The 10,384-nt window shown below is 36.0% G+C and overlaps 1 protein-coding gene across 1 annotated transcript; it reads right to left on the bottom strand.

Annotated features, from left to right (window-relative positions):
• Positions 1-4,350: 4,350 nt before the first annotated feature.
• LOC131029204 (ubiquitin-conjugating enzyme E2 10) lies at positions 4,351-10,104 on the bottom strand. Its single transcript, XM_057959606.2, has 4 exons — positions 9,830-10,104; positions 5,736-5,863; positions 4,693-4,797; positions 4,351-4,593 (listed from the first exon to the last, which is right to left on the bottom strand). Exons 1-4 carry the CDS (start codon positions 9,897-9,899, stop codon positions 4,450-4,452), a joined length of 447 nt encoding a protein of 148 aa, XP_057815589.1. The 5' UTR covers positions 9,900-10,104; the 3' UTR covers positions 4,351-4,449.
• Between the last annotated feature and the right edge of the window lie 280 nt (positions 10,105-10,384).

Below are 10,384 nucleotides of genomic sequence, written 5' to 3'. Positions count from 1 at the left end.
ATGAAGAAATCAGACAAACAGTCACTCATAACTTTTGCGAAACAAATAATTAAGAAAATCTCTTCAGTGAGATTGAAGACAACTTAGATACATACTTTTCCGCCAATTCTTAGCAAGATCCAACAGTGGGAAGTAAAGTTATCAAAGTTTTTCCAAAATTGGTAACCCTAGGGCAGATTCAGACGCGCACTTACAAAAATAATCATAACTTCTGCAAATCTTCATAAAATTGAACTAAACCAAATAAAATTGAAAGGTAGTTCAGTTATCTTTCCAACCATATAAGGTTTAGATTTGTATCATTTCGTACCAGGCCATACCAAACAAAATAGTAGACTATTTGCAGAAAAAAAACAACATAGAAAACTAGTATGCAATGGCTTCAAGACAAGTTTTCTTCCATTCCCAAACTTCTTCCATACATGAGTTCGAATTGGGAGGCCATATTTATGCCTTTTCAACCAATTCCAATTTTTACAACCAACCAACTTCCCTCACTTACAACTTATGACTTTTCATATTCTCATTATTGCATTTTTGCAATTTTACAATTTGACATTTTCAAGATTTGACAATTTTCACATAATACCCCCTAATGACCTATCATGAATCAAAACATACATAAATTATCTTCAAATGACCTTATTACATGATCAAAACCTATAACTCAAGCCAAATAACAAGATGGCCTCATGGAGGCATATAGTCTATCAGGTGCTCTTGCACCATATTGTCAAACTAGACCTTCTAGAGCTGATTTTGAAACCTCAAAGCAATATACAAATGCTAGAAGTCATGAATGCTATGTTCCTTGCTTTTATTTCAAAAAGAGGAGTTGATTCTTTGGACCTATTTAGATCTATAACCTTGTGCAATGTTGTCTACACAATTATTACTAAATTGATTACAAAGAGACTTAAGTTGTGGCTTAGCTCTTTAATTTCAAAGGAGCAAGAGGGTTTTGTTGTTGGTAGACAAATCCTAAATGGGGTCGTGGTTGCATTAAAAGCCATTTATTCCATGGCAACCTCCAAAGACAAGGCTATGCTTATCAAGCTTGACATGACCAAAACTTATGATCATGTCAATTGGAGCTTTTTGCATAAGGTTTTGGTAGCTTTTTGGTTTAGCAACGAGTGGATTAAGTGGATCATGAATTGTGCCACCTCCTCTTTTGATGCTCTTATTAATTGTGAATCCTCTCCGCTCTTTGGAGCTTCTTGAGGTTTTTGCTACGAGGATCCTCTTTCTCCTTATCTATTTATTTTAATGGTTGGAAGTTTAAGTAGATTTATAAAATCATGTGCGAGGTTAGGGTTGATTCAAAGCTACAATTGGGGTGACAAGGTCTCCCACTCTCTTTTACAATTTGTGGATGATACTGCTTTGATGGGATTAACAAAAGTTAATAGTGAATGGTGCTTATAAGGACCAGTGGATCATACTGTCAAGTGGGAAAATCAACATCTTAATTGTAATAAGCCCATGTCGTACCAATTCAATAATATTTGAACAAAATTGAAGTCGCATCACTTGAAGGCAAATGCATATTTGTTGTTTTATACTCAAATATTGATGCGATGACTACTTTTTATGATCAAACAATAAGGCAAGGGTCCCATGGAGGGGGCTTTAGCTCTATTTTTTAGGAAGAGATGGTTCCATTGAAAAATATTTTTTGGCTAGGAGTTTATTTGGAATCTTTTCTAAAAAAATAGAGCCCCTACTTTTAAGCCTTGAAAATCTAAGCTGATGAAAATGGGGTGTGGCTAGAAATTGCCCCACTAGCTTAGGAATATATTATGCCATTTGTCAATCATATAAAGTTTGGAAAAAAAACTAAATTTATTTACCACCAATTTACTTAAATTTAGCAGTTAAAACTTTTAAGTTAATTTACACTACAAAGTTCATGACATCCTTAAATTTAGGTGCTTAATTTTTTAAGCTGAAGTGCAAAACAAAATTCATGGGACCACCAACTTTAAAATATTCCTAAAAAATCTCAGCAGCTCGAACTCTATTTTTTAGGAAGCCCCCTCCATGGGACCCGCCTAAGCCTATGAACACCTTGGATCCCCTCTAAATGGTCTAATACTTTGTCCTTGCATACAATACTCTAGCATTCACTCAATATTTAACATACTAGCGACCACCAATTGCAACTTATACTAATGACAAGAAAATGAACCAGTAGGGTATAAACACACTTTTTAATTCTAGAATGAACCCTGTTGCACAAAATTAGTCAATTTGAGCTCGAAAATATTTGCATGTGACAAAGGTTTTCATAGGTCCAAAAACAAGTGGTAAAAAGTGCTAGTTGTGCAATTTTCACCTCTGCTATATCATGGTAGGGAATACAAATACAATTGTAGTACTTACACTCAAATACATTATACTCCAACAATTTCACAAAGAACAAGAATGTCTACAATATGACGAGACTCGTAATGCTAATCTACAAATAATTCTAAATCATCAAGAATTTTCCCATTGGGTAACAAGTTCATATATGAATGACTAAAAATGATTTTGATTGGTATATTTTGTACTAGCAAATTGAAAATTGGAGCAGTCTAATTGCTATAATCCCTGCCTTTATTGGTACTAAAAAGTACAGTAATATGTAAATCCAAGCTCAAATCCCTAATTTGCATTAGGCGCCCTACCCCAACCCAGTTAAAATCAGCATCACTAGCGTCTAATAAGTTACACTGGCAAGCACACACATGCAGCATGTAACCAAATTGAAAGCGGGACATTATCATATATCATAATAGCAAGGAGAGTGTATCCAAAGTTTCCAGAAAGCCCCAGGTTCCAGACATGGGACATATACCAGTCGAGTGTTCAATTCCCAAGGCAGAAGGATCCTTCCATGTTTTAGAAGAGCTTTCTGTAGAGATGTTCAATGTTCAAAGCAGAACCCTCATGCCCACGTTGTAATAGGACCCTCTGTGGTGATGTTCTGCCAAGGCGTAACCCTCTGTGGTGATGTTTAATGCACGAGGCAGAACCCACCTGTCATACTGTAGGAGAGACCCCTGTGGTGACGTTTAATGCACAAGGCAGAACCTACCTGCCATACTGTAGAAGAGATCTCTATGGTGATGTCCAATGTGCGAGGCAGAACTCTCCTTCCATGTAAGATAATTTCATATCCTACCCATCTGACCTGATTAAATTATGCTGCTGATTAAATTAACTTCTGATTTAGCAAGGACGTGCAAAATGCCATTGAAAAAACCCAAAGAGAGGAGTTCAAAGCACCAAGGACCAAAAATTAATAAACAGATCAGAGTCAATAGGAAAATAAACCCAAAGAGAGGAGTTCAAAGCACCAAGGACCAAAAATTAATAAACAGATCAGAGTCAATAGGAAAATACAGATCGAGACATGAACTATTACTGCAAATGGTTGAATAAATGATGCTGTATAACACAGAAATTATGTTACTCAAATCATTAGCTGCCGCCCTATCTCATTTCCAATACAGATTTGTGTCCCCTATAGTTCCAAATAACTTTGAGTTCCACAGAATTGCCTCATAATGTGTTTCAAGGGTGGATGATAAAGGTCTATTGCATTGTAGTAATGCAAGAAATTCCGCATGTAAACTATAAAATATGATAAGAGATCTGCTGCATGGTGGCAGTACAAGTAATTATGCATGACAACTTTTACAGTTTACTGATCAAGGGCATAATACAAAAATACTTGAATACTATTTATGATTGGATTTTACCTGTGCATCTCTCAGTCATCTCAAGAAGTCCTCTATGGGTAGTCATTTACAAATTCTATTTCGTTACCTCAATGAGTAGTAATTTACAATGTGACATTTTCTTTCCTCATGTATATTAGGAATAATTACAAGTTAAAGGTTCCTACTTAACACAAGCAACTGAAACCATTTGTTAAAATAAAATTTACATATGAATTTAAGAAATGTCTTACAAATGTCTTACAATACTTCTTAATCACCACAGTTTCTTGCATGAATAAGAGCAACAACTACTTTCAACAACTTTGTTCAGTCAAGAGATATAAAGAAACTACAGCAGCATATATCCGCATCTTTAACTTGATCCCTTACAAGAGGTAGAGAAAATTTTGGAACAAGAGACATTTTTGTGACTCTCATTAGGTAATAACAAATCTACAAGTACTTGGATTGTAATTCACCTACATGAAATCTTTTTGAATAGTTCTCAAAGGCCAATCTTTTTATCAGCTGGAAACATTTCTGAATCTTTCTATGGAGCACATAAATATAAATATATTTGATATGGAATTCATTCCAAAACACAAGTTCTTGGTAGGTATGAGAAATTTGGACCAATACGTAACAAAAAATATATATTATTTTATTTAAGACCAAGATAATCCTCCAAACAGATGAATCGCACATTCATCTGGCAAGAGAATATTACAACGATACTAGTCTAGGCCATAGCATATTTTTGGGTCCAATTGCGTGCAGTGGACTCATACTTCCCTTTATCATTCTTGTACATATGGGCAATTTCAGGAACCAAAGGATCATCCGGGTTTGGGTCAGTGAGCAATGAGCAAATTGACAGCAACACCTGGATGTGTTTGTCAACATGTAAATAATAAACACATCAAAGCACAGAATCAATTGAAACATCGAAAAATATATGCAAACAATATTTATTAGACCTTACCTTGGAAATAGTCAATGCAGGACTCCATTGCTCCTTCAAGATGTCCAGACAAATATTCCCATTGCTATTGATATTTGGATGAAACACTTTTGTCCTGAAGGCAACCTATAAAGATCAAACGAGAGAATTCATCAGAAATAGTTTTTTGCAAGGTCCAAACAGGGTTGCAAAATCACTCAAAATTGCTCAATCATGCACCTTTCAAAGGTTTATGACACCTGTTATAGGCGTCTATCCACCACTCACAGAAAGATCTAGCAATAACCAATACAGAGCTACAAAGACCTTCAATCCCTATAGATTTTTTCATTTTTCTCAGGAACATTCAAAATCTCGAATATAGAAAAAACTAAGCGTGCAGATAACTATTGACTGTCACTGTAATTATTCGTACCATTGTCAATAGAAAAAACTGAGCATGGCCATAGCACTTGCCAAATATGAGACTCCAGGGCAAGCATAATAAATTGCAGTGTGCAAGTCCAGATTTTGAAGTGGGATTTAACCATTACAGAAATTAAGGGAGAAGCTTGAAAAAACAATGAAGCGGATACCAAATATACCACCAAAACAAACAAGACTATAATGATTTGTACGGTTTCCATATTGAACCATCTAAGAACATCCAGCCATAAGATTTTATTATTTTAATATTGAACAGTGAATATCTATCATGCCATTTGAGCTTTGACAAATTGACATTGAAGTAGCAAATTTGAGTTTTATGGTGTGATTTTGTTTGCTATATGCATAATATATGAAATTCCAAACTTAATCCCTGTTTTTATTAAGGCTGCAAATATATATATATATTTATTATTTTTATATTTTTTTGCACGGGAATAACTAAAACAATCCCAACCTCCAGAAAATATTTGTCATAGCAACATGCCCAAACCCCAACTTGTAACTTAGTTCTTAAGGGGGGAGCTGAGAAAAACTAAGTTACTCTTTTCATCTTAGCTGCATGAGAGAGAGAGAGAGAGAGATAATAATCAAGGCATTGCCACAATCACAATTTCGTAGGACTAAACAAAGAATACCTTTGGAGGCTTGAATGGGTAGTCTGGTGGGAAGTGAATAGTGACCAAAAATACACCTCCTGCATAAGGACTATCACCAGGACCCATAATGGTTGCTTGCCAATGGAACATATCTTCAGCCACAGGGCCTGTTGTGCATAAACATTAAAACCCGAAATTAGAATTAAAATAAGAAAACATGTAATTTAATTATATTTGTAACAATACCAAGTTTGTGGCTTAATAATTAATATTGAAGCAAAAGATTAATAAGAATAAAATGGAAATCTGAAATACCGACTCAAACTCCATCTAATCTATTTAGGCTGTTTAGCATCCAGTTCAAATGATCATATACAAGCACTGTTCCTATTACCAAAAGGGGCAATGTTTAATGAATTAATAGCTTATAATTGACGCCCTCATATCATTATCATTACATATAGGATCAAACCTGGACTGAGTGTTCCTCATTATTTTGCCTTCCCCTTGAAATGGACAAAAGTGGAGCTAGGCTCATCTTGGGTATGGAAATTGTAGATAATTAATCAATAGCATATATATTCCTATTATAGTTCGCATCCAAGATCCTAATATACTCCTATTAGGTTTTGAACTATATTCCTATTGTAGTTCACATCCAATATTACTTGCAACAGATATACAACTCTATTATATAAATCGTGCCCCAAGATCATTACTTGCAAAATTGGAAAGTTAAAAGAATGCACCCGCACAAGCTGTAGATTTAAATATCATAGATTGGAATGTTACAAGAAGGCATGCACTCAAAACATCAAAGCAACCATTTCAATTTCTCACTGACTACATACTCATATTTTATCATCACTTCAAGGTAATTACTAATTTATCAACCGTGCAGCAGTTACATTGTGTGCATGAGATACCTTGACAGGATGGCACAAATGAACACATTAAAAAATCTTCATGGACTTCAATACCAAGGTGTTGAGATGGTCAGGTCTAACGTGTCTCAAGGTTCTGGTCCAAAATGGAACGAATTCAAATCCTACTCTCAAGGAATCTTAGCACTCAATATGGTCCAGTAACACTCAAGTTACAGTACTTTAAGAAAAAGATAAAAACCATTTTGGATCATGTTGGATGGAAAAGCAACATTTATTTCCTTTATTTGATTTGAAATAACAAAAACAACATTTTTTCCCTATTTTTTTCAATTTTTCATTGTTTTCATTTCTTGAGTTTTTCCCAATTAAAACCCATTTATCAAAGTTTAGAGTTTAGACTCTTAGAGCTTTGTTAAAAATTTAAAAGCAATAAAATTATGAAAAATGGCATGCATCATGAAGGTCCTTGTCATATCAAAGGCCTTTATTCAGGCTTGGTGGTAGGAGGCCTGCTTTGTATAGCAAGATGGAACACAACAAGGGCGCATTGTCCCTAGATCTTGATAGGGGTGCTGCCCCTCAACTCTCACTAGGGGCTTTCACACCCAAACCTTCCTCTAATTTTAAAAAGCAAAAAATTAAAATTGGTTTGGAACATTGTTGAATAGAAAATAAATGTTTGTTTACTTTATTTAGCTTGAAATAACAAAATATGTTTTTTCCCCTACTTCAAATAATTTTTCAGCATTTTTTATTTCCTTAGTTTTTCGCAATTAAATCCCACATAATTGAATTACAAGTATACTTTTGGTCTGCCAAGTCAATCCCCATCCTCACAGACTTATTTGAGATATGAGCAAAGGGCCACATGTAGAGCTAGTGCTGCCAAACTAAGTGATGTAGGCTCCTTTCTACCATAGTTCATGACTCCATCTTCTGATTTTCATATGTTCTGCCATGAATATGGTAGTCGATGAGTTTTTCACACCAAAAACACCTTAGACTATTTGCATATTTCTATTTCTAGTTTCCTTCAGCTCAAATCCACTTTTGTACTCATTTGTTTGAAGTATACTTGTGCATGTGTTCCAAGTAACTTGTATTTTTTTTTTCTATTGTATTTGTAGTTGATTTAGAGAATAGTGGCAGAAAAAGCTTGAATTCCTCAAGCAATCTCTATAGTTTGTTGTTGTATCACTTTTCCTAAGTTTGTGCTAAGACTGAGTCCAAGTCCAAAATCAACCTGCTGGGTCTGAGACTGGTAACTATGGTCAAAATGATCCCTTGTTCTCACAAGGAGCTCGAAGAAGGAGAAGAAAGCTAGGGAGAGACCGAAGAAAACTCCTCTACACTTTAGTTTTATGTTTGATTACCTTTTGGATTGTAATAAGCCGCAAGCATGACATTTTGTCTTCAATAAAACTTAACTCATTGAACTGATAAGGAATTTTTTTTTTAAAAAAGGAAGCATGTTAAGCCAAACTCTGCTTGTCAAACAACATTGGTCCTTAAGTTTGTCCCTATTTGCTGCTCTATTAGTATCCTATGTGATTGAATAAAGATGAAATTTGAACAATGCTTGGAGTTTCTATCTTGTGAGTCTCTAATAGTCGGATTTGTTCTCAGCCAAATGATAGCTGGTTAAACTTCACTTGTAGAGAAAAATTACACATGTCCAAAATTGAACAAAAAAGGTCAATTGGCCTGCTTTACACCAAGCAAAATTACAATAGCCAACTAAAAGAGAAAAACTGATATTAAGCGCATCCAAGAGCATCATCGTATGTTCTCTGGTAAAGGGTTTATGCTGGAGGAGTGATGGGAACTAATATGGGTATCCTCATGCACTCTATCACAGTGTGTCAACAATATGTTGATGTTCAATGGCTTCACAAGTGCTGCAATCAAAATGCATACTCCAGTTGAATACTACCATGTGAATGAGATTAAAAAAGGGGAATCTTTAATAGCCTTCAATTTCTCAGGACTAATCAAATTACACTCACCTGTCATCTTTACAAGAAAAAGTTCATACTTACCTCAGATGGGGTAAATTATATTGCCAGGTAGGCAGATGGTCTGAACCTTACCATTTGTACAACTCGAGTGATTCCTCTTTGATGTAATCTCCCAGGAGCCGGGATCAGTTGCAAGGGACCATCTTCTACTAGTATTCATCTGAGCATATGGCAACTAGTGAAAGATTCCAGTAGCCACGCTTTGTAATCAGATGGGGTACAATTATTAGGGGTGCGTTGAGCTCCAAGCTCTGCTTCTCACAGGCTCGAAATTTCAACGAGTCTTTTTTTTGGTGGATACTTAGATGAGGTGCACGCCAGCTACGGCGAACTCCCAAGATTTAGGGATTAACCACACCCCTCAAGACTAAGTTAATTTAAACGAAATATATTGAATAAAGGCACATAATCATTTTTTTAAAGGGTAACCTGGGGACTTAATGTTTCCAATTTGGGTTTTTTCTGGACTTTCACAGAAACCCACTATGTGATGATTTATCTGTTTATCTGCGTGGTTTCATGTCAATCTTCATCGACACATATTTCATGACCATGAATCGTCCATAGCACTCATTACATCGAAGTGATACTCACAGGGTGAAGCACAGAGACTTCACGAAAGGAGTCCAGTTTCTTAGGTTTGTTGGCCAAACATTTATTTTGATAAACTTTATAATAACCACCAGCAATTTCCAGGTGGAATACAAACCTGGGTCTTCACCTTGGCAATTTCTCCACCTTACGACACAGTCAAACTCTTATGAAACATGCTGCAGTATGGTTGTCACCTTTACAAATTATACCATGGAACCTATATTATATGCACAGTGAAACCCAATAAATTACCACACTCTTTTCTCTAAAAAGTCAGAAACCATCTCATATACAATATGCAGACTGTAATCCAGTAACTTACTATTACTCATTTCTGTAAAACCCATCTCATGGTCATGGTTAAGGAAACAAAACTAACAGCTACTAACATATCAAGGAACGAATCCCCTTGAACCTCAATTATGACACAAGACTTACTGCAAAAAGGACCGAGAAGAATTGCTAACATATCAAACAATGAATCCCAATTAACCTAAATAAATTATGTTGCCATGAAACACAGAGGTTGCTTCAAACAGGACAGAGCGTATAGGTGAAAGCAGAATAACAGACACAAACCCACAGTACGAAAATCAGCAGGAACCTTAAAAGAAAATCATATGACATAAACTACCTGCACTGCACGAAGTGGGCGGATCTCTCTGCAGGTCCTTCAATTCCTTGAGTATGCGTTTGGAAGCCATTCGAGCAATTGTGAATCTCAGAGAATGAAATTGGGTTCCCAACGAAGAAATACAAATATGATTGATTTATGGTGGTGAAGGAAACAGTTGGACAATTACCCAGCCGACTTGTGTATCACGGCGAGGAGATAACGGGTACAAATACAACAGAGGACGTAAATTGGAAAAAATTGTGGTGTGGGCCCTGCCCGGCTGGAATGCAATTACCCCACGGATTCGATTCAAACGAACCATGCTTTAAAGTTTTTTAACTTTAGTCTTCAAATTTTTCTTTGGGGTCGAATTCTAGATCAAATCTAACGCGGGTGAAAGCCCCATGACGCGTTTTTTTTAGTTTCTTCTGCAAGTAGAGTTTGGTCCACACACGTGTCGGTGGAGATGCGAGCGGGCAGCGGGATTCCCTTGGTGGTGCTTCGCGCTTTTCTGGTGTAGCGTAAAGATTGGGGAGAATATTAATGGAGCGTGAAGTGACATTGAGATTCGCG

Source organism: Cryptomeria japonica, chromosome 3, assembly GCF_030272615.1.
Source record: "Cryptomeria japonica chromosome 3, Sugi_1.0, whole genome shotgun sequence".
In the NCBI taxonomy this organism is placed as follows: Eukaryota; Viridiplantae; Streptophyta; class Pinopsida; order Cupressales; family Cupressaceae; genus Cryptomeria; species Cryptomeria japonica.
The sequence above is the reverse complement of the archived record's forward strand: the minus strand, read 5'-3'. Positions and strand labels throughout refer to the sequence as shown.

What these genes read in the sequence shown, in the direction of transcription:
- LOC131029204 (XM_057959606.2), bottom strand. Translation starts at nt 9,899, where the DNA reads ATGGCTTCCAAACGCATACTCAAGGAATTGAAGGACCTGCAGAGAGAT. An exon ending in ACCCATTCAAGCCTCCAAAG is followed by an intron (nt 4,798 to 5,735) that starts GTATTCTTTGTT and finishes TGATCTTTATAG; the next exon opens with GTTGCCTTCAGGACAAAAGT. An exon ending in CTGCATTGACTATTTCCAAG is followed by an intron (nt 4,594 to 4,692) that starts GTAAGGTCTAAT and finishes AAACACATCCAG; the next exon opens with GTGTTGCTGTCAATTTGCTC.